At 39.5% G+C, this 25,422-nt stretch overlaps 1 protein-coding gene across 2 annotated transcripts in view; it reads right to left on the bottom strand.

Moving 5' to 3' along the window:
* Window positions 1–25,422, bottom strand: part of IMPG2 (interphotoreceptor matrix proteoglycan 2) — a 53,462-nt gene that overhangs the window by 6,291 nt on the left and 21,749 nt on the right. The window contains exons 1-8 of one of the 2 annotated variants that reach the window (XR_010833829.1): window positions 17,568–17,958; window positions 17,043–17,134; window positions 14,219–14,380; window positions 11,226–11,284; window positions 7,225–7,469; window positions 6,587–6,669; window positions 2,507–2,831; window positions 239–2,100 (exon numbers count right to left, since the gene is read on the bottom strand). Coding sequence is in view for 1 of the 2 variants with exons in the window: in XM_067002828.1 (XP_066858929.1) it covers window positions 239–2,100; window positions 2,507–2,831; window positions 6,587–6,669; window positions 7,225–7,469; window positions 11,226–11,284; window positions 14,219–14,380; window positions 17,043–17,134; window positions 17,568–17,614 (2,875 nt within the window). In the remaining variant the exon portion in view is untranslated. Of the gene's footprint in view, window positions 1–238; window positions 2,101–2,506; window positions 2,832–6,586; window positions 6,670–7,224; window positions 7,470–11,225; window positions 11,285–14,218; window positions 14,381–17,042; window positions 17,135–17,567; window positions 17,959–25,422 lie in introns of those variants that run through there. The other variant, XM_067002828.1, reaches the window with a different exon arrangement.

Here is a 25,422-nt window from a genome sequence, read left to right as displayed (position 1 = left end):
CCAGCAGAGCATCTGGAATGTATCACAGTTAAGATAACGAGCTTTTGAGAAACAGAATTCTGACTGAAGGAGCTCCCCTCTCCACCATGTTCCCAGACAGCATTTTCCCATAGAAGGACACACATAATATCTGGATACACCTGTCTTGAGTTTGTGTCTGCAAAAGAGAGCATACCAACTATTATTTACCAACAATTTCTACCTGGCAATAAATAGTTAGCAGAGAAGTGCTTCTTACCAGTTCTAAGAATCGTTGCTCTAATGCTTTATATTCAGGGGAATTTTTGTTGAACAGGTCCTCTGAAAACATCATGTTGGTAACCCGAAGACTGAAAAACACGACCAGAGCTCGTGATGGGACAGGAGTGCTGTTGTGGTTCTCACGCGTGGCCCATGCCACGCTGGCCATCTCTGTGGATTGGGCATGGGTGGTCAGCTCCACGTGACTGTTGGTCAGGCTTCTTCCCTCCTCACTCGGCACAGGAGAAAAGCTGACAACGCTCACGTGATCCAGTCCCACTGACACATCCAGGACCCTGGCTGTTTCATCTCCCACCTTTGCAGAGGTAACCACCGATGGTGACACTGTGGATCCCATCGGAGGGAGACGGGATGGAAGCTCGGCGACGTTTGCTGTTACACTCACAGTTACGTAAGAGTTCTTAACAGTGCTGATGCTTGTGGAAACAAGCGTGCTGTGGTCTGTACCACCCTGTCCAGCAACGCCCTCTAGAACAGTGGCCTGTTCTATTACAGAAGGAACCGTAGTTGCAGCTTCAGCTGCAGTTGCTGTTGCTGATTCTACTGTCTGATCTAATATATTTTCTAGCACTCTGTCAGTAGGCCAGACATCAGCTGGTTTCTTTATTGCCGAGCCAGTGTTTTGGCCTGCCAAAGATGTATCCAGGGCTTGCTGCTCTTCTGTGGAAATATCAGTGTTTACCACGAAAGGATCTGCAGTCAGAATAGTTTCTGAACTGCTTGTGTCCAAGTAGCCTATCGTAGCAGCTTCAGCCACATCTGACTGTCCTGCTGTGAACACTTCTTCTGCTAGTGGCCTGTCTTCAATCTGGTGTTCAACTGCTTCAGAAACGATCTCTTGACCTGCACTGGACTCTTCAGGTTGCTCTACACTGAGGGTTATGGTAGATGTAAGACTATTGTCCATACTGAGGGTTATGGTAGACGTAAGACTATTGTCTGTACTGAGGATTACTGTCGATGTCAGGCTACTGTCCATAGCGAGGGTTACTGTAGATGTAAGGAGACTATTATCTTCAACAGACAGATCTGTATTGTGTGTTGAGACAGGGGCTTCTCCAGTTGACAAGTCTACAGAGTAATAGTCCTCTGACGGCTCCAAAACGAAGGGTGGTTTAACAAAAGAAGAATCATACGTGCTCGATGCTTCTGTCTGTGCAGATGGCTCCACAGGCAATGGCTCCTCTGTCTGTAGCAGAGATACCTGCTGAGTTGTAGTCTCTGGAAAGACAAATATTTCAGACTCGTCGAGAAAATTTTCTTCTATATCGGCCATACCTTCATTTTCATCTTTGGAAGGATCATCATCTAGTTTATTCCTAGAGTTAAGAATATAATCTAAGATCAGGCCTTCAGGAATATCCTCAGTTCTGATTAACAAAGATTCATTGTCATCATCAAGCCAGCTATCAGGACCAGGGTAGAAAACAGGTTCCAGCGTTGCTTCTTCCCAAGGCCAAATACTTGATTCCATTTCTTTTCCCGAACCATCAAAAGCTGAACCAGACCCATCATCATATGTAATTCTGTCTCCGAGATAAATATCAGTTTCAGCTTCCACAGGGTGTAATTCTAAGGGAAAAGGACTTCCTTCCACAGACTCATGCAACACAGAGCCTGCATTGCTACTGTCTGCAGGACTACCCTGAGTTACTTCTTCCATCTCAGCAGAGGCTGTTTCTTTAGTATCAGTCTCTATGACTGACGAGGAGGCCACTGTTGATGCAGAAAACAGGGGAACTATGTAATCGTCTGTATATGGAGGTTCTTCAGGCACGAGGTGAGAAGGGGGACTCGAAGGCAGAATAAAGTCTTCAGATAGTCCAGTATCTTCAAACCCTAAAAATAGAAATGAGTTTCCATTCGGGTTTTGTTTATACCAAAAAAAGATATTCAATGAGCCAAATCAAGACTGCAGAGTATGCAATAAAGCAATTACTGTGTAGTATGTCCTTAGACTAATTAGTCTGCTGCAGAGATCAGTTACCTCTGCATGGTATCATGCCCTATATGAAAATATTTCTGTGCAATTAAAGAAGCATCGTACACGTAATTTCCTGGAGAGGCAAACAGGCATTATCACCTGTTACCAGTGTTTTATCAAAATGAGAAGGTAAAAACAATCAGAGAAATATATCCAATTTGCAGACCTTTCTGAAAAGTCATTTTAGTAAACTACCCCTTTGATGAGTGCCACAGGACACTTGTGTCCAAATTTAAACTTCAGTCAATGGCATGAACTTACCATCTGAAGAATCAGGGGCTGACAGCCATTCCAGGGAGTCCACAGAATCACGCTCTAACACTGGTGCGGTGACCAAAGGAGGAGTCTGATTCCCATCTTCTAAATTCAGCTCATCAGGTGAAGAAGTGACATCAACTTCTGAGGAAAGTGGAGCTTCAGGTGTCCAACTGACTTCAGAGTCCTGATTTTCTGGTCTTCGGTGGATTTCATTGTCATTGGACTCTTCACTATCTGAAGTGGAATCTGGTTTGGTGGAATCTAAGGGCAAGGTATTGCTGACAGTTGATTCATCTGCTGAAGGCCGTTCAGCTAAAAAGGTGTTATCCTGAAACAAAACCATAACCACCATTACAGGGGCAGTACGGTCTGTCCACGTTGGGCTAAACATATCAAAGGTGTTAACCAGCAGCAAAATCCAGTATTATTGCCTCTGTGAGGAAGTAACAATAGCAACAGAAGGGGCCCAGCTGGAAGGATTGGCAAATGTACCCTTTGTTAATAACGTTCAACGTACATGTAAAATGCACGTCCTTGTGACATACACTTTGTCTCCAGTCATGGCGACTACAAAACGAAAGCAGCCGTTCCAGTTCTTTGGAGTGCGGCTTCAGTTAGTTACGGTTTTAAGAGACTTACTATCAGTACCCACACCACTTCTTTTCCTTTTCCTTACTGAAAAACTGAACTGTATCTAATTAAATGGAAGATAAACACACACAATACTGCCTTCCTTCCTAAGGCATGAAGAGGTCGTAGCAGCTATTATTAATCAGCTACATAATCAATACAGTAATTGTTATGGTTACTATCATATATAAAAACAGTTTAGAAACAACTTGAATGCACAGATGTATATATGGTTGGCGGTCATTTATGTTTTGGTATGTGAACCTGGGAGGGAGACAATAACCATAATGTAAACAGGAATGTTTAGAACTTAGAACAACTTCAGTCTCAAAGCTGAAATGCTTGTGTGGAAATAAAAGTTTTTGTTCAGCAGTAATGATGAACAAAGAGTATACAGAATTAAATTTGCAAATTTTATGAACTGTGAAAAAAGAATGTCTTTTTAAGCCTCCAATCTGCACGCTGTGTACTTATGTACCACGATCCAGTCACTATTTGGTTTACAGTTAGAATACCGAACACATTTTATCTTTGAATATTAATGTACTCCCACAGTGTCTCATAAGGTAATTATATTGCAAAAAATCAGCAAAGAGATTATTTGATCAAGACTTGCACAGCTACCTGTCCAGCTATCAATGTTGTGCAAGTCAGAAATGGGGGAAAAAAGCCTTGAGGTATGAAAAACTGCCAAATGAAGAAAAAAGGATTAATTTACTAAGAACTAACTAATTGCTGATGGTGGCTACTAAAGTGGACACCAGACAAAGGTTTCAGTAGTACGTATTACAGTTCAAAAAACCTATTGATTTAATCATTCTGTAGCTCACTATTCCTTTTGAATCCCTCTCTTTTACTTTAGCATGAATAGTAGGAAAACTCCAAATACATTCCAATTTGAAATTTTACTCCTGGTAGAAACGCGGGTGAATTAAATTTTCAACTTCATTCAAACTGTATTTGAACATTTTAGAAACAATTAAGTTATTTTCATCTAATTATTTGTCTACCTGAATTGACCATGGTTTTTACGGCCAGTTGTTATGTCACCACAGTCTTCTCATATTTTTGAATATATATGGTAACAATCAGTTGAGAAGTATATATACCATATAGACATGTGCTCCAGCAATTATCTTTTTTGGCAAAGTTGGCTATTATAAATAAACCTGTGAAAAAAGTTACTGTGCAAGATTAGAAACAAATTACACATATAAATTCCATAAAGAATGAAAAAGGACTACCAGCAATAGCTTCTCAATATATTTTTTATGTGAGCATTTAGTTGCCAGGAATTGCACCTCATCATTTATTTTAATGTGGATAGATGTTCCTATGACAACTAACGTTATTCAAAGATTCTTGTTACAGTGCTATATATTATATTAACAAGTTTAATATCATATTGGCAAGTGCTGGTTTTTTGCTAATGCCTTGAAAGACTTACAAATATGACAGATGACTGCAAACACAGAACACCCTCCCTGATTTTCCATTTTCTGCTGCCAGAAATACATTGTGCTCAATAAGCTAAGGCATTCTACCTGTTAGAGCTCAACAGAAATAACAAGAAAATACAGATTTCAAAAGCTACACTTCAATTTTTCTTCATTTTTAAGAGATCTGTAAAACTCAAAGAAAGGAATTAATGATTAGTCGGTACATCTGCTAGCAATAAGATGGTGAAGTAATGATAGTTCCACATTATGTCATGACCCTGTACGATAATACAAATCCAACTCATTCCCAAATCAACTGCAAAAAATAATAGCAAAACTCTTTCTCACAGGTAATGGTTCTACTTAACAGTATCTACTTGAACCATAAAGGTTTGATATCTCTGCAAATAACTGACTAATCATTTTGGCTTTCTTTACTGTTTTAGCAGCTTATGATTTTCTTAAATTTATCTGAAATTACTTCCCAAATTATCTGTGTATTGCAGATTGTACGCAGCTGTTTTTTGGATATACTCAGTACTTTGTATATAACCACACTTCTTGACTGAAGACAGAGGTGACATTATTATTCATAGGCCATGATTAGAAAAATGTAACATCCACTATTTTTTTCCTGTACATGCTATTCCCTAAAATTGATTTAAAATGGAATAACATTGCAAAGCTCTCCCTACTCTAAAATCTTCTTGCCTGTATATGTCCAAGTATCCACAGAAAGAATGTGAAAACGGCAGAATTATCTTACTAAAATAAACATGTGACATTTTAATCCAGTTAGATAGTTCTAGTAAATAGAAAGCCCCTTCCTGAAAGTCAAATTAAATTCCTATTTATCCACATCACGATTAAACCATTTATGGCAAATCTATATGAATTTGCATTTTAGATACTAATGGTTAGTTTTAAAAACTCTGGGAAAACTGGCATGAAGTTAAGGATATTATACCTATGACCATTAGAACAGGAATCTTTGGCTTCTGTGAAGTCACTGAGAATTTTGCTTCTATAAAGGTTTTAGAGGTTGGCCTGAAATAAAGCATGTTTTTATTCACAACAGTATCTCATCAGGAGCTTCATGTAAACCTACCATCAAACTTAGTAGGATCTGGGTTTTGCGGCATGAACTGAGCTCGTTTCTTTTTGGAAGGCACATCTGTGTTACTCAACAGAACAGAAACCTACTGGATAAATCCTTAAGCCCAGACAATGCTCCACCATTCAAAAATAATAGCTCATTCAAAAATAATAGAACTCACTCGATCTCAGCATCACTGGCACCTAACCTGGTATCTCTGCTTGAAGCCCCATTACATGATACAGAGATGTGCAGGGATACTAACTCTCCTGTCCAATCAAGAGCTTGATTCTATGTCCTGGATTGTTCCAGAGCTAATCAGATGAGATAATTATATATTTTTAAAAATAGAATACAATAAACCAGTGGCTATTATTTTTTTCTGTTTTTCCTTTGCTAGCATCAAGGGGATGGACTTCTAAAACCTAAACTAAGAACTAAGGGAAAATGAAACAATAACAAAAGGAGCATGTGAAACTTACCCTTTTATCTCTTCTCGCAGGCAGCTTTACTGCTTACATTTATTTATTGCTTTCCAAAGAAAGGCAGTATTGTGGGACAAATCATATCTTTAGAGCAATTTACAATCTAAATAAGCATTAAAAAAAAAAAAAAACAGACAAAGGAAGCCTAAAGAACAAGACACGTCTGGACAGCCAGGAACACAACAATGTGCCATGTAATATAAGATGATTACAGAAAAGTGTTGTGCACAGGTAACAAATTATCAGGTGAGAGATTTCACAAGAGTTTGTTTTTTTTTCCACTGCATTGTGTGCCTTTCCTGACTATGTATTCTGCAAAATCAATATGATAGAAAAGCTCTGGGTGCTGGCTTTAATTCCATCTTGCTGAATTAAGCTGTTCAAATGCACACAAAGGACATATCTCAAATTAAAAGGTCAGAATCATACTCACATCAAACTCCACACGCTCCAACACAACTGGGTGCTCAGTAATCCAGGATGGGTCTTCTTGGGTAGGGTGTAGTATTTCTTTCACTGGGAAAATATAAGTACATAGGTTCTAAAGGCTGCAGTAGCAGTGCAAAGAAATTGTTTTAGAACAATTTGTTTAGGCTGAAAAACCCTCCTTCATCTCAGATCTGTGAGACCTTTTCAGCAAGTTTGCCAGAAAGATTTTGTCTCTGGAAATATCCCCAGATCACACACAGGAATAGAAGAGAAAAGATGGGGAGAGGGACAGCACCACTCCACCAACTATGGCAGGACCTTTGAATATTCAACAATAAGCCAGGTATTTCCTTTGTGCTGCTCAAGGCCAAGGCAGAGCTACTAAGCTGAAGTGCTGAAAGCAACATGCATCACGTGAAACACATTTTCCCTTCTCTTCCTGTTAACTGCTGAAATAGTAGCGCACTCCACAAACCTTGGTGTCAAACAAAAAAAAGAGACAAATCTAAAGGATTGAGAATGGGATGCTACTGCTGTTGACTTGACCTGGTTAAAATTAGAGCAAAATCAACTGCAACACCATTGTGTTTGTGATTTCTTTTTAATTATTCAGAGGGCAGATGAATCATAAGTAATACTCACCATTAGTAAGTTGGAGAGAGCTTGGGTCTAAAATCAAGGAAGTGTTTTCAAGCAAGGCATTTTTCTGGAGAATTTCAGCAATATAATCTTGGAAATCGCTGATGGTGTAAACAACTGTTGGATTATCCTCTATGTCCATAAAGGAGTTGTCCTCCACCTTGTTGGAATGAAGGTTAATCAGGTCCCAGGTGGCATTGCTGATGGCTTCTCCATCAAAAGTAACAGCATAGTGCACTTCCACCCCACTTTGGTTTCACAAAGAGAGAGGGAACACACATGAGAGATGCAAGGCTTTCCATGGCAAATGCTGTGATTTTTTTCCAAGAACCTGTGTCACTACCCTTTTTTAAATATACAAATACATTGCTTTTAAGGATTCTAGGTAAAAATAATTAATTGTATTACTTTTCACACTTGTGTCTGCCTGCCTGTGTTTTCTCAAGGAAAAGGTTACCAGAACACAACATCTGGCCTGGTCACAGCACTGTATTTCTACTTCTGAAGGGTAGAAGGACTGCCTGGAGACCAAACTGATGGCTTTCTGTCTCCATTATCCGTAGACCCGCCAACATGCAGTGTAAGATCTGAGGTAAGAAAGAAGCCTGGGAAAACAGGCTGTGTATATAGTAGCAATATACAGTAGCAAGTGGGAGCCCTGATCACTGTCACTGTGCAGTGTCCATCTGCTTGAAATAGTGCCTTTAGCAGCACTCAAATAGTATTTAATACGCCTTATAATTAGAAGCATTTTTCTAGACTCATTTGATCATTTATTCTCTAACAAAGTTTTGTGTCTATGTACGGCTTAGCTTTTTCATATTAACTCTCCTTCATTTTCTCCATGTTCTTCTCCTAATGTCTGGATGTCCTCTTCCACGTGACAGAGTTGGTAGCAACCAGATTTACCGTATACTGGGCATAAGCACAAGGGAGTCTTAGAAAATAGAGCATACCTTGGCTGTACACAGGGCACAGCAAGAAATGAAGTAATCTATGAAGTGCTAGGAAAATGTGCTCCAAAGACAGGTTTCCTTCATTCCACAGAGCTGGACTAAAAGTAAAATTGCCAAAGTAATGGCTCAGTTCAGAGAAGGCTCTAACGCCCCAGTGCCAGGTACAACGAAGACATAATCAGCAGACACATGAACTGAAAGCAGGAGCCTGCTGGAGTTTTGCTGCTGGCCCTATTATTGAAATGAGCCCACCGTAGGCTCATCATGGGCACTGAGTGTCAGTACAGGAAATGAAAAAGGACAGCAGTAGCGAAAAGGCACGGCAAAGATGCCATACAGCATGCTAGTCAAAAAGTAACATTTACATTTAACACAACTGTGCTGTCAGTTGTAGTTAATAATTGCTAAGTAATAACAATGACACCATCATCTGTCTGGAAAGGGCTATAACATCTGGTATTTGGAACATAACCTCTTTGAATTGCTGCATGCATCTTAGTTTGCAGAAGTGCAGAGTAATAGAGGATCACATTCAGTCACTGTTGCTTGTGAACAGATTTGCTCAATACCTTTCTTTGTTCAGTAACCTTCTAAAATTAAAATGCTCATTCTCTGTAGAACTTTTTGTGGACACTGCTAGGGCTTTACTGAGAAATATACAAAATAAAATAATACTTCTAGTAATTTAAAGGCCGCAGTTCTTTTTTGTTTGTGAAATTCTTCAAATAGTATTGAAAGAGGAAAATTTAGGATGCTTAACCTGCATATATCTACCAAAAAACATGTGTTTCTACCAAGTCAAGACTGATGTCTTCTTCTGCTAAGAAATGTTTGTAAAATTACTGCTAAGATGCACAGCAAATCCAGCCTTGAAGGAGCTTAAGCCAATTGCCTTTGCTGGATAACTATGGTTTTCTTACTTATTTTAATTTATCTAATAACAATCATATCTATCCAAGATTTTGCTGCTAATTAAAAAGACCTTGAGTCATCATTAAGCAACTTTGTTTTCTTCACAGAAGAGACTCCTATACACAAGCTAGCCCAGTAGCTGACTTGTGTTTAGGATGGTTTTCCTCAAGCAGTTTTTTATAAGCAGCATTTAAATAAGCAAATTAGGTTTATTCATAATCAGAACAGATGAGTTACTTGCAGTTGCTGGTAGAACCCCCTCACATAGTATTTATGCTGGATAACTATCTCGCTGTGGAGCCAAAACCACAAATCCCCAAGACAGTCAGTGTCATCCAGCTAAGGTGCTTTTCCATCTGTATTATGACAATGTGTATAAAAATGTCTTTACCTGTCCTCCTGAGGAGAGCTGAATACAGAAACAAAACACAACAGCAAAACCTGTTAAATCAACATCACCATTTCCTTAAAGTCCAGCTTTACCAAGTTTGCTTTTGTATTCTACAGGGCACACAAATTTCAAAATCCATACAGCAAAATGTTTATAAGTTGCAAAGTTGATCTGCTGCATAACCAACTGTTCAGCTTTTACTGAACTGACATACTTCCTATTGATCACAAGGAATCAGCAGAGCAGAGCCACTGCACTGTATTGCAAGTAAGGCAGTTAAATTGCCATTAGTACCAAGAGAAACAAGGCTCACTAATTCTACCTGAAGGTCAGTTTACAAACACATTTTTTCTCATGCGCAGCAGAGCACAGAAAGAATCTGGTATTTTGCCAGGAATACCAACATTTTATTTCACTTCTGAAATGAACGGAGGGCTTGCAAATGTATTAGACTGCAAATACTGAGAAGGAAAGTTTTGCTACCTCCCAGGCAGACCTTCAGCAGGGTTTCCCCACGTCATTTCCCCAGTTTGCTGTGGTTCTAGCCAGAAGTGAAAGTAGGAACTGAAAAGCCAAACCTGCCTCCGGGCTCCTGTGAGGGCTGAAGACAGTGCCATTCTGTTTTCCTTGCTGACGCAGGGATAACTTATGTATCTATCAATCAGTCTTATCAGGTCAGGTAATTATTCTCCTACAGCGGGCCACAACAAAGTGGAGTTTATCAATCCATTTGGGCAATTAGCTCGGGGAACATTCCTGCCTCGTTGTTTCAAGCATTTCATAATTTGATTTCTGTACCATCCTTTTTTGGTACTTCTGACAACATTGTTGGAACAGTGTCCAACCATATGGTTCCAACCATAAAACCTTCCTCACTATAACTGCTTTGTTATCCGGAAGTATCCTGGCTCAAATTTATTGGCTGGAAAATTTTAAGAAATACAGCTTACAAAGTCCCAACAGAAAGCATTATTTAGACTGACCCATGAAAATCCTGACTGGATTCTGAAAGTCATATCCAGTCCATTCATGTCCAATCATAATTCGTGATCCATGTATACCAAAACTCACAGATCAGATGTTTCATACATAATATGCAGAATCCCCCTCTTCCCGCCCACCTTCTCCCCCCCCCAAATTAACTTAAAATGTTATTTTGAAGCACAAAATGATTTGAGGGAACTAGTCCTTTAAGCAATATTTATGAGACTGCAGAGAGTTAAAGGTTTTAAAATCATTTATCAAACATTTATTCACCCACCTTTGCTTTGATCAAAAGGAGAAAAACCTTTACATACCTCAAATGCCAACCAAATTAACAACCAAATTGTCATCCCATTAAGAAGATGAAAAGAGATGAAAATATATCACATTTTTCCAAAAAGATTCCCATGTTCTTCCTTGTTTAATAGTAGGACATGTCAACAGTATTGAGGAAGTATCAGATACTGATTTTCAATTAGAAAATGCCTCTTTTAATTTTAGGTCAGAATCTTAAACTGAAGGCAAGCATATCATGTGAGATTCTCTGATGGCTGCCAGGAGCAGAAAAGAGCCAACTACATTTATATACATTTCTATGTTGATGTCTGTACACATGAAGGTATCAGTATGAAAGCACTTTTTCTTTGATTAACGCATCCTGGAAACTTCCTTGCACTGATGTTCATCCAAGCGTGGTGCTAGCACATTGCACCTTCAACATGATCAGTTTCAACCACCACATATGCATCAGTATCTTTTACCTGAATTCCAGGACATGGATGTTTTTGTATCCAGGTAGTCCTTCAAATACCTTTTGGATCTATTTTGAGGGAAAAAAAATATTAACACAAATTTCCTCCACCCTCCTCCTTGTAGTGAAAAAAGCAAGAAGTATTTTCAACAGTTTCTAAAATTCTAAAAATGCATCTGAGCTGCTATTTCTAATAGAAAAAAACATGGTTAAATATTCTGTCTTTAGAGAAGAAGAGTTTTGGTGACATTGTTTCATTATTACAAAAGGAAAAGAGAAAGTATGAAGCACAACATCTGGCATTCCCCAAGAGGTGTATATAAATATTCAAAGGGGGGAAAATTCAAATAGACTCTGCAGAGATCTGTACAACATCTGCAGAGAGCAAGTGACATTATTTGTGACTCTTATTTTCTTATTTATGCAGCATAAACCCTTTTTTGTCTCAAAGGTTTCCATTACTTCCCAAACCTCTTTGGATTAAAACAAATTCAGGAAAAATGCTTTGGACCTTAGCAACCTAAACAAGTGAAGCAGCAACAGCCACCTCAGGAACTGGGGCCTCAGACTCCAAAGATGCCCTAATCCATTACCTAGTACAAAACACAGCCCATCTCTGCTGCCCTAAGCACACAGAGGGCTCAGGAGTGACTGGCACTGCTACACGAAAATGAAGACCGGGGGCAGCAAAATGGTAGTATGTCCAGGCCCAATTCAACAGCCAACTGTGTTGACGAAAACAAGAAATAGAATACTGCAGGTTCCTGCCAGTTTTGTATTTTTCCTCCCAAATGATCCTTGCCAGCTGAAGATTCTTTTTTACTCCTCAAATTCCCCTTCTCCTCTCCAGTCTCCCTATTTTTAAACCGTCTCTGGTGAGACTTAAACAATCTGAGTGCTGCCGACTTTTTTTTCTTTTTCTTTTCTTTTTTTTTTTTTTTTTTTAAGAGGTTCTTTATCCAAGCAGAGAGAAAACCAGGCGAGGGATCAAAGGAGTGGAACATCCATGTGCCAGGTGGACTCGGTCCCATCTGACATTTCTTCCACACACACACTCTATGGCATTGCTACTTGGCCACACAACTAGGAAAATTAAGATGTCTAGCCTACACTAGCAACTTGTGACAGTTGTGGTGATGCTTTTTGGCTCCAGTGAAGAGTACATCTCTTTCCCAGCTGGCCCAGGATCTGGCACAGGGTTAGCACCAGTTATAGGGATTCAACAGAGAACCCCACCTAAATGGGACGAAGAAGGAAGCAAAGCTAGAAAATAGGTGACCCTACCATTTGGCACCCTAGATGCTTCTCCCAAGAGAAAGGAAAGACAAACTCTCTGCCCCAAGAAAATGATGGTTATAAGACTACCATGATAAATGAAAAGTAAAATAAAATAAATAAATGGGAACAATAGGGAGACAGGAGATAGCAGCATGACTGTATTTTGAGCACTTATTGTATGTTGGCGGGGTCAATAATTTTATTTGTGGCATAGAAATTAAAACATTCAATTTAATTCAGATTAAGGTAACTTGAAATGAAGATTTAATAAATCATGCATATATGCATATGTATAGATATGCTTATTTATATATAGATATATGCACACATGTAATTTTTCTTTGAAGTTGGTGCCTAACAGTCTCAACCATAGTTCATTCCCACTGACTCCAGCGGGCTTAAAGGATATGCTTAAGAATTTTTCTGAAGTTGGAGGGTTTTAAAATGTACTCATATGCACTGCTGATTCTGGACATAAATGATGATCGAGAATGGTCTTAGCAGCCTAGATTTCAAAGAGTATCTCACTGCAGTACGCAGTGATTCTTTCAATGAAACGTTGCTCCTGAGTGGAAAAAATGGACAAGTTCTGTTGTTCGTGACATCCCCACCTATCACCTACTCTGCACAGACAGATTCTCTTGCCTGAAGCTGGAGTTTCTTCTACAACCAGAAATCTGGATGCTGTGCAACCACTGAGATTTCCTAAATCCCTCTGAAGTGCTCAGCTCCTGCAGGAAACCCAGACCATGCCCACACGAGCAGATGCTGACAGACCTGAATGCCTTCTGCCTGCCCTTCACACGATGCTGTGCTGTACCTGACCTGCCAGAGCTGCCTTCCAGCACTGCCCCAGCTTAGACTGATGGTTCTGAACTGCTGCTGATTCACGTCCTGCCTTTTTGGAGAGTGTGGGCAGCCTGGTTTGCCAAGACCTTCAAATAATCTTTTTCACTCCCCGGTTTCAAACCAACAACATTATGGAAGAATTCAAAGCTAAACAACAAGATGAAAAAGCTCTGAAAAAAACTCTAGGCAGACTGGTCACTAGAGAGATGTTAAATACATCTTTAAAATTAAAGAGTTTTAAGACCCAGAACTTTAAGAACTGATGGAGTTACACACCAAAAGACAAACAAGAATCTTGTCACTTCTTTGTGACTTTAAAACCTCTAATGCCATAACACTGACAGGTAGAGCGACTTAAAAGTTCTGAAAGGATGGTAAGGCCAAAGTTAGCCCTGGTAAAAACAAGACTTTAAAAGAACTAAAAGAAGAGCAATTTTCTTTTGTTTATTAATAACACCTGGCTCAGTTTTTTTTGCTAACATAAGGCAAAATAAATAAGAGCAAAAAGGGGCAGGAGCAGGCAAAGTGCCTCAGAAAGGTCCCTTCTTGGAGTAACTATGCAGGAGTTGAGCACAATTTTCTGATCTCCCCAAAAGCATATGTCTACCTCTGCAAAAACCGATAGCAGGCTATTTCATAGGAAACACAGTAAGAAAACTGGAGTCATTGTTTGGCAACTGGTATGTTGCACACAGCTCCACTATCTCAAAAAGGCAGCATGTCAAACAAAAGAGGGTATTCTCACAGTGAATATTTTCCAGCCTGCCTCAGGCAACAAAATCCCTAAGCTGGTTCTGCAGAGCAGTCCTGGTACGGGTGCTGCTATTGCTTTGCAGAGAGAGCAAAAAGAAAGAGACATCAGGGGAGGTAAGTCACCTGAGAAACAAATTGTTCAGAGAGCAGCTGATGCTTCACAGTGTCTGGGTCACTCAGCTCCTCGCTGTACTTTTCTCCAACGATCACAATGCTGAACTCAATCATCTGCTCAGTTACAGGTCTCATGAAATTCTCATCCTCCTTCTTTATCTCATTATTGATCTGGAAGAAAAGGAGAGAAGGGAGAAGATAAGAGGTGATTTAGTGACTTTTTTCCTCTGAGTGTTTTTTTTTTTTCCTGAAGAAATAAATCCATTTTACTCACTGCAGACCAGATTCCTACCTATCCTGGATTTACTCTAAGTAAAAAGCATCCCCAGATATATTTGCATGTAGATATGGTCCTGTCAGCAGTCAGCACACTCCATTACTCAGCCAGGGTCCAAACATCCTCTTTTAAGTGGGCCAGAAACTTCTCCAGCCACTGCAGACCTGGAGGTTTCTCTGGCCCATGATGTGGCAAAAACTCTGAGCTCCCTCCATAAATGCTATAAGGACAGCAACACATCATGGCATGACTGGTGGGCCAAACAGATGGCATGATGAATTTATTTAATGATGTGGAAACTGCAGTCCAAAGCACAGCATGCTTACTTGAGTCACCAGCACACCTTTTGCCTTATGCTGTAATGGAGTTCTCAGGAAGCCTCAGGGACAGAAATGACAACTAATGAGACAATCTAGTAAGCAAGACAATTTTATAGTATTCTCGTATTGCTGTTAGTTCTGTTTTCCCTTTGCACATCTTTGCTCTAGTGCACCGTTATCTAGTTGAATGGAGTTACACACAGAAAACCAGCTGGTTCGGACATTTATAAGGCAATTTAAAGTGCAAATGTGGATACACCAACAGGTCACCTGTGCCTAATCAGCAGTGGGCTGACTTACCCAAAATGTACCCATTTATCACAAGGTTCCTGTTTACTATCCTACTTGGAAGACAAGTTACCTTTGCCAAGTTCTACATTCCACGTGTCCAGGGTGTACAAACACCCTGGGATGTTCAGCTTTGGGAACTACCACGGCTGCTGCGAGCAGCAGTGAATTCCAGTCCAATTTTCATCTAACTTCAATCAGTGAGCAACACAGGAAGAGCACTTCCTGCTTAGTTCCCTGGCATTTTACAACCAGGATACTATTTTTTTGTGGTATACTGAAAGGCAAGAAAAAACAGATCTTGTTTCATGGCTTTATTCTAGAACAAAAATTTGGAATTTGCGATTTGAGGGGGAAGGCTGGTGTAAGTTAACAAGAATGTCTTTGGCTATTTACATGCAACTGTTGCTTTTTCCCTATTAAAAAGGAAAAAAATGAGCCAGCAAAACACACTTTGTCAACAAAACTGCAGCCTGTATTATGTATGGAGCACGAAATGGAGCTCCACAAAGTCTAGCTGCCACCTGTGAGCAACTTGTATACCATTTAGGGCCCCTCCAAATTTTTTTTACTTCTTCCCCACACCCTTTTTTGACTAAACAACTTTGTTAAGAACCAGAATAATTAGCACCCTGCTTAAAGCTAGTTACTATTTGGCAAATATATAATTAGCTTGCATGTATCCGCTGCTCTTACATGATTGTTTGCAACTCCACGTAGTTTGAATCATTTATCAATCCCCCAGAAACAAAAGTCCAGTCAACATGTGAATGCAGAAGATGAGCTTTGCTCACTCTTGGTCTTGTAACCTGCAGTGCATTTTGGCTGTTCAGAGCAATGATGAGGTGTGAGGTAACTGTAGAGAGTGAAAACACTGTAGGCAGCAGCAATCAAATTCTGGGTTCTTTCTGATTTACTGAGTGGTCTTATTCTCTGCTCAGGCAGTTCTGTTTCAGAAAAGAGTAATGGTGTACATGGGACCAAACCACACATTTGTGGTACATAAATATAAAATCTGACCCTGGACTTGAGTCAGAATCTGTCTGCCTATTTCATACTCAGTGTTTATTCCTGGAATCACAATATCAGATCTCAGCAGTCAGCTGTGAAAGCTCTAGAAAAAAGCACAGAGTTTGGCCCAGCTTCGTGTCATGGCCGTGCTAAGTTACAGAACAGTGCACAGTTAAACTCAGTACCATAAATCAGCTTCTACTTATATGCAGCATGTGCAATTTTGTAAGCTTATCAGTAAATCCAGTGAGAGTTTCACACTTACATAAAAACAAGTGCCAGCTGATGCATACTACTCGTTTGCAAAATTTTCTTCAGGGGGCATGTAGGCTGACAAGTACCGCAGTTGGAATCTAGAGTTCGGGCTTAAATTTTAATCCAGAGGAGCTGTCTCCTGGAAGCAAATGCTTCCCTGGGACCTATTTGGTGGTCAGCACTTTTAAAAGCCAGCTCGCTTTTACAGAGACATTTCAAGTACTTGCTCTAGGCTTCCCTGTGTTAGAGTTTTGTTTTAGATATCAAGGTGAGGGTGACTGTAAGACAATAAATAAAAATTCATCCATGTCAGCAGGGGAAAAGAAGCAGGGAATCAGAAGGAATCTTCAAGGCTATTCAGGCTACCTCTGCTGCCTTAGGCAACTGTACCACTCGGACCCTTCAAAAACTAGGACAGCAATTTGAGGTGCATTGTGTTTCCACAGGAATAATAACACTTCACATTCTTTGTGGAGATTTCAAAAGCCCTAGACATTCACTGTCTAGTCCTACGTCACAATCAAAATCTTCACTTGATAGCTCAACTGATTTGTTCTCTCTCACTGAGGGGGAAGCTACACGGCAAAGACACTGCAAATGAAAGAACACCTACCCAGGAAATTATTTAAAAGTTTCTAAGGTTCATGCCCTGCTTTTATGAAATCTTAATAAAAACACTCACAGTTGTGTCTGCATCTTCAGTTTCATGGATGGTACCACCTGCAGGACTCTCAATGGAGACCTCATGAGGGGGAGGAACATTGGCAGCTGCATCTGAGTTTGCAAGAGAGCAGTATTATTATTTTTTCTCATGTACATGTAGATACACACGGGTTTGGCAAGTGTAAACTAACAGTAACACTTGATTCTTATTCCCATCATCATGACAGAAATACCACAGAAAACACCCAAAGAGCCTCAGAAAAAGCATCAAATATGCTAGTCAGAATTGAATGCTAATGTTCTAAGAGGGTGTATTCTGGGGAACAAGAAGTAAGTGCAGTAAAAATTGCACAGAAGTAATTTCTCAAGTAGGCTTTTCGATTCATTTCATCACAAAATAACAGCAACGTATAACCTGATCACCAGATCACAAACAGTATTATTTGGAGATGGAAGAATTCACAACTCTTTCTCGAATCCACAAGCCATCAGGTTGTCCCATTTTCAGGTAATCAGTCTTGACATGATTTAGATGAAAACTGACCTCTCAGTGTGGTAACATCAACATCCGAAGCTGGAGTTGGAGTCCCACTCCTGTTAAATAAAAGTAAAACCAAAAATTGAAGTTGGACATGGTGAGATAGATCCATTAGTTTTTTATTGCCCTGTGATTCTGCTGTAGCACCAAAAAGCACGTTTGCAGAAGAAGTTTCTCATGGTACTACTTTGCTGACAACTTCATAAAAATTAGGCTTTGCAATATTTTAGCTATCTTTTGCAACTCAGATACCAGGTCATTGGCATCTCTGGGGATGCAAACTTCCTTTCATTCCAAGTGACCTGGAGTCCCCTTTAAGAAAAAAATGCTTTTGGCCTTCTAGTGGTTCTGTAAATGAAGCAAATGCAAAGACCACAGAGATAAAGCAAAAAGTTACCTGTAATGTTCTATAACTCCCCCAGTTTTAAAAGTAGCCTACAGTACCCCAAAACATCCCAGCTGTACTGAAATCACTGCAAGAAGAAGGGTCCATCATGACTTTTACCCTGCTTATTTGGAAAACTTCAAAAGCATCAGTTTCCAATTATTATTGTCCAATTACTACATTCACACACATACAAAACAATGCCAGGCCAAATATGAGAAAGGAAAACATTTCAAGTAAAAATCAGATGAAGACTGTCAGCTTGAGGAAAAACCAACAGCTCTGACATGGCTTTAACAGTAAACCCAAGCACCTTGGAGCCAATTCCGTGAGCCCTGAGTCAAGTTACCAAGAACAGGAGACACACTCTGTCAGAAACGAGTCTTTCCTGAACGAAGAAAAAAATATTTTTCAGGCTTGTTATATTTTCAATATATACAGCCCAATTCATGAGATTGGAAACTTAAGTGCTGCAGAGAAATTGAAAACTAAATTCAGAACTCCAAACATCATTGAAGCTCACTGCATTGAGACATTTCTCCCATTTCTACAGGAACTCTTTTTGTTATTTGTAGACATGCTTGTACTATAAAATAAACATTGCAGCAAGAAGTCTTCACTGTAATGTATGCAAGTGCTTATACTATCTGAGCCATGTTTTCCTAGCCTTGCCAGGTTTTTGAATCACATACTAGATTACTGATCTTGCTGTCTGCCTTCAAACAAAACTCAAACCAAAATTGATGGGTATTTTGCCTCCTTCAGGATTTATAATGAGTCTCTGTATAACTTCAAAAAACAAAGGGTTCCAGCACCACCCAGACAAACACATCCAAAGTTAGATACTGAGATACCTGGACATAAGCATATGACAAAACACGACAGTGAATTCACTTCTCAAATTTTGTTTCCCCCCCCGCCTCTCTCAGACATGCAACACTTAACAATAAACAGATTTAAGATCAATCTGGTGATTTTTCTATTTAAACCAAGAAACTTGGTTTCCCATCCTTTCTCAGGAGGCATAGGCTAGTCCTGCACATAATGACTACCAATGCCAAACTACAGCAAGTTCAGAGAATATTAAACTGTCAGGGTGAGATCTACGTAACAATGAGAAAATATTAATAAAAAATAAAATAAATAATCTCTAGGTGAACACAGCAGAAAATACTGATTCAAGAGTTTAAACGGTACCTTCATATATTTTCTTAAACAACGAAAGCCTACAAGCTCCATGCAGGCTTCGCAATGGCCAGTTATTTGTGTCTGTTTCCATCTCATGGACAGTGTTACCTGTTTTCATCCAGGCACAAGGTAACTCCCTACCAATTCTTTGACAACATCAGAAAATCTTGGAGTGATTCCCAAGAGTGGTAAGGCAAATTTTACTAGACAGCAAGCATAATTCAGGCAACATATTCTCTTTGCTGTTGACATCACAGGTACAGTCACAAGTAACTCATTCAGAAAACATCAGTTTCTTTCTGCTAACAACAAATAATCAGTAAAAGGATTTAGATTTTCTTAAGAATGCTGATTTTATTTTAGAGTTTCCTTATTTATTTATCATATTAGAACCAGAATCAAAACTATTGCTTAATTTTCTTTGGTCAGATGAAATATTTTCCAATTCAACTCACTTAGTTCTAAAGGACATACGACTCTTACAAATTACAATAAGTTTTAGATTACATCTCTACCAGTTTTACATATTTTACAGCATCAGTAACTAAAGCATTTTAGTGAATCATATTTAATGACGATATGTTCAGAAATAAATATGACACTGCTTTTCAGAAGAAGTGAAACACTGGGAATTCACTTAACACACCCTCTTAATGTAACTAAGGTCACAGAATAGAAACTCAACAAAAGCAAAGTGATGTGCAGTGAAACAACTCTGTTACAAGACTTGTAATAGTCTGATCCACTGAAGGGCTCGAAGTCATATAAGCACATCAGCTAAGGCTTGTATCAACGCCCATTTCTTCAGAAACGGACAGACAGAAACCTGACTTGCTGTGGCAGAACAAATCAGGTTCTGAGCTCAGCCTGAGGCTTGCAAGACTCAATTCGGCTGCCCACATGTTGGTCAGTGCCTTGTACAATTCATGGGGCCTCCAGGTTCTCCTGACCTGACCCAGAAGGCACAGTCGCCCACAGATCCCACCATGTTATACCTGTCAGATCTCTGCAAGGCATGTGCTGTCGCAGAGAGACTTGAACGGCTATTTAATCCAACTGAGCACCTAACTTCCTGAAGGGTTAGGCCTGGCTAAGGGCCAAACGCCCACTCAGCCATTCTCTCACTCCTCCTCCTCACCAAGACTGGGGGAGAAATTAAGATGAGAAAGCTTACGGGTTGAGATAAAGACAGGAAGACCATTTACCAATTGTCAGTGCAAGCAAAACAGACTTGGTTTTGGGAAAAATAAGTCATCTTAATGCTAATTACAATAGATCTGGGTAGTGAGGAACAGACAAACATTAAAACAACACTTTTCTGTGGGGAGGCACGGGGCAGCCCCGGCCTTGCCTCACACAGAAGCCCCACAGCCCCTTGCTACCACCTGGTATAATTTCACCTGCCCATGTACTGCAAGATCAATTTTAACAAAGTTGTTTTTTCAGGTAAACAATTTCAAAGTAAGCAAGAAAAAACAGGGAGGATGCTATGGTATAAACCACACTTTTGAAAGAAGAAGTTTGTAAGTGGAAAAGCCTAAAAGTAGTTTTCTAGAGTGGAGTACTACTTCTTAAGTAGATAACTATTTTTAAACATATTATAACACAATTTTCAGTGGTCCCAGAGCACTCTCCCAGTCACTGACTGGAATGATACTTAGAGAGGCTCGTCAGGAAAACCAGGCTACTTCAGTGCACCCAGCAGCAAAGCTTAGGCAGGTGAGCACGTTGGTCAGCTACACCAACATGTGCACTGGGTTAGCCATGGGCTGGGAACCACCAACAAAGCTGGGCCATTCGGCAACTGTGAAAGTGATAAAAATCCAGGGAAGGATACAGCCTTTGTCATTCAGAGCATAGCAAAGCCATCACCTGAAGCAGTAGCACGCCACGTGCTTTGTCAGCAAAGAATACATTCTTACTGAGCTTCTAAATACAGGCCCCCAAAGCCTAGCTATTTTTTGACAAAATTCTGCCTCGTAACAGGCTGAAAATTAAATGCCAAGGGCTTAAATAAAGCCCCACAAAACACTAATCAATCTAATCACGTGAGACCAGTCAAGAACTGAATTTGGTCATGTTACCAGTTACCACTTTCTTCTCACAAGGATAAAAATACTGTTTTAAGAAACCATGCTATAACAAGTCTCACTTTACACACAAATTTGTTTTTTTTCTTTTTGCCTCTACTTCCCCTTAGTATTTTAATGTTTCAAATTAATTGATCTCCTTAAAAATGGCACTAATACTAGTTATCTCTGAGGAAGCCACTCAAAATACTTATGACAACACACATACTGATCCCCAGGCTTTGCTTTTGGCCATACTTAAAACAAGCAAGCCACACCAGGTGAGGAATTATATTCCAGCAAAAGCTTACGGTGAATTTGATAGAAATAGGTATGAAATGTAATTTCTATAGTCCTACCTGCATAACTGTTGCTCTGGACCACCTCGGCTGAGCAGTAAGCAAAATACGAGTACATACATATAAGTACGGAGAGGCAGGAGGGAATATGCACAAGCAGATGTCTAAGCAGCAAAATGCACAACACCGCACTACATTTTGTTGGAAGAAATTACTAGTTTCAGATCACACTGGTGTGCTAGACACCTGGATCTAGGCAAATTTAGGACATGGCTCATAAGGGTCTCAAGTCTATCTGAAGCAAATGGTGCTTATGGATAGCCCATACATTTCAGTACAGCAAATACAGCTTGGAGATACAGTCTATACTGCCCCTTTTCAAATCCCCTTGCAAGTGCTTTTTCATGACATCAGTCACATCGCATCTTTACTCAGGATGTTCCAAGTCCACCAAAGCAGAGATAGTCTCATTGACCAACAGGCAATTGAAGAGCCTAAATAAGTCCTTATATGCAGCCACGTCATGTTATTAAGGACAAGCACCACTCTGGACCTGTCAAATGGTGCATCAGCAATACCATTCCTCCTCATGAAATTCTTTTAAGTGCATTAGTTATATCTTTCTCTGCATTTTTCTCTATATTTTTCCTCCAGGCTTAACTATCACCTCAACTCCACTGGTGAAGAATGTACCATCTTCAGATGTACAGCTGTACTACAGGTTACAAATATTCATCAACTTATTTAACAATTTGAATGTCCTAAAGTCTAATTTGCTATGTCAAGTATTTAATTTTCTTAAACGTTATTATTTCAATGATCATATTGAAAAGCCTTGCTCAAAGAAGGGAAAAAGTAACTTTATGGTCTGATTTTCTTCTTTTTAATCACAGGTCCTCGAACTAAGTAAGTATGCAGTTTCAGAAGTATTTTTATCCAAGTATGGAATGGATGACAGAGCCATGTATTTATATTCCTTCTCTTTTAAATTCTACATGTGCTTAATTTTTATTTAGGTTGTTCTTTAATTTTTACCTCTTTTGTTTTTAATTAAAGCAGAATAAATCTTTCATATTGCTATCTGACAGTAGGGAGCGCAAAAGAAAATACACAACTAAAGAGGAGCAGCCTGGAAATCTTCACATAGGGTAAAGCTGTACAGATGCTCAAAAATTGTTGAAACAAGCAATATTGTTGCCAAGTCCAAATGCAGACAGAAAAGGAGTCCAAGTGTGTTTCTACCTGACTGAAGGCAGTTGAAATGATTCCAGCAAGGAAGACCAACACTCTTCTTTCATGGAGCCCATTTAGAGGAAAAAGTTCAAAATTTGAGTTGTTATGCCATCAACCATTGCTGCTACTGCCGATGAAGTATGGATCCTAAATTTGCCAATGTATTTCACATCAGACAACACAGACAGAAAGGAGGAGGTCTGGACATGATTTGTCATGCCTAATTTCACTAAGTCCAAATCAGCAAGTACCCCTCAGAAACGACAAATGTTTCTATTTATTTCATTTTATTTGACATTAATAGCCACTTCTGAGGAACTGAAAAATAGCACGTTATTATATTCAACCTTTCCAACTACCCCATACTCCTTGTATTTTCCTCCTTATGTTATTATTCATACAGCATTCACGAAACATTCTGACATAAAAGGTATGGTTTTCTACTGCAGCTTTTTTGTGCTACTCCTTTGCCTTCAGTTGATCCTCAAGATCTGGCTTTTGACTTTGCATGAATGAGACAGGATGACTCATGTGGCATCATTTCAGATGTCATGTTGCATCCTCCAATATTAACACAACAAAATCCATTATGCAAAGTCACAGTGGCCTAATGAATAAAGGAATATTAAAAGCCTTTAGCTGATGCAGTGCTCCCACATTTCTGACCTGGGCAAGACTCCACAATTTCCATTGGGCTGCTCTGTACAAATCTAGATTGTGTCCCATATGTTACTTTTCCTTTGAGGTTTTCTCCTCCCCAGTACTTAGTTTAATCCCTCAACTCCTTTGAAGGCCAGACTAGCTGAGCGTTTAACCTACGTGAATGCAAGTGCAAGTCTTACAGGAACAAACTCCCATCTTGCTGTTACGTAATTCTCAGTAATGCCGGATTGTGAGTTATTCTGGGAAGTAAACCACACAAGTACAAGACACCTTCCTGTAGGCTACACTAGAACTATCTTAGCACTTAACTAGCTGAAACCAACTTTTTACACCTAGATAGAGGCACAGCACTGACACCATGGTAGGATATTATGAGATATATTAAATTATTTAAGTCACAGCTTCAATTCTACAGTTGCTTATAGCTTTCAGCACAGTTACACTTTGATCTAGAAAGGTAGCGTAGTTAAAATGACCAGTAGATTTAAGGCTTTGTCTTCAGTTCCAGATCAGCTCTAAATTAAGGAAATGAAACCCAAGTTCTTTCACAGAAAAAAAAATTGGTCAAAGCACATAAAAATATGAAATATAGGCTTAGGGCTAGGTGTCCAAACTAGTACTTGCTTCTATGCAGTAATTCAAAAAAATGGAGTTCACCAGAGGACCTATGTTACTCTCCTGCTTTAGGCATCCTCTGGAAGCCTGTTGTCCCTGGCAATGTGCAAGCCTCACCTGAGCATTTCATCTAGATACTGAAAGCTGGTGCTTTAGGATAGTCCCTCCATCCCTTGAGACCAGGTCAATTTCCCGTTCTGACAGATGTCACAGCCAGGTGGTGAGACAGCCACTTTCAATTCACTGCCCTGCCCTGCACACATCTGCAGGACAAGTTTCTCTGCACATGTAGGTCAGCCCCCAGCCTCAGTGAGATCTGCTGGAGAAAAGCCCGTGGGTAGGCCATCACTGCACTGCCCAGGAAACAGCAGGACTGCACTCACATTTCTTCCTGTGCAGGAGGGACTTGATGCTAGACTTCCCTCACCATGCTTTAAAGACTGGTTGATCCTGGGTTGCAAACTTACTCTGATTTCTTACAGGAAAAAATTAAAAAAGGCCTTCAGTTTATTCTGATGTGTACTGGGAGGTCTAGCATATTTTTGCAGGCAGTAGTAATGTTGGCTGGTGGCAATGCTGAGATGACTCCCTCACTCCTCTTGATGGAGGATATCTGAGATATCTTCTACCCATGGCAGCCAATAATGGCTTCGTTTTTGCATGACCCTGACTTACAAACTTAAAAATCTTAGACCTTGTGGTGCAGAAGTGTCCAGAATGCTCTTAGAATTGTATATAAATAATGTTGCCAAGCTAAATTATACAAATTTCTTTCATATGCTCCGTTATCCAGAGTAAATCTACCTGTTTCTAACTCACCGTTCTAGTCCTTTATCACTCTATACTATAAAACTACCATATACAAACACAAGTCAAACAAAAATTTTAACAGGAAAAAGACACAGCAAAACTAAAGTTTAAATTGACAATGATAACAAAGATCCCATCATAAAGCTATGAACAACCTGATGTAATATATATTTGGATAAAAGCAGTATTTTTGAGAGAGAAGCAATGTAGCTCCACGATTAATTGATTTGGGTAAAACTTGCCAATTGCTGGAGCCCCTTTAATGTCTGTCACAAGGCACTCGATGGATGGCTTTTATATGAGTGCAACATTAATCACTCCAATCTACCTTTCAATCAAATGTTGGTCTTTTTGCATGGTTAGGATGTTTAGCCCAGTGCATGTAGTGTCTCTAGATAAATTTGTGTTGACTAATTCGTCTCAAATAGCTCTACATTTACTAGTTTTTCTGAACAATCCCAATGAGGGATATAGTGGCTTTTCAAATTCAAATTTCTTCTTCTTTTTTTTTTTTTCTTCAGAGCCTCCAATATTCAAACTGAGATAAATGCAACTCTGAAATCAAATTTGCTGATAAATAAGATGTAGTTCCATTCACT

This window comes from Anser cygnoides, chromosome 1 (genome assembly GCF_040182565.1).
Source record: "Anser cygnoides isolate HZ-2024a breed goose chromosome 1, Taihu_goose_T2T_genome, whole genome shotgun sequence".
Lineage (NCBI taxonomy): Eukaryota > Metazoa > Chordata > Aves > Anseriformes > Anatidae > Anser > Anser cygnoides.
This window is presented reverse-complemented; position numbering and strand designations above follow the sequence as displayed.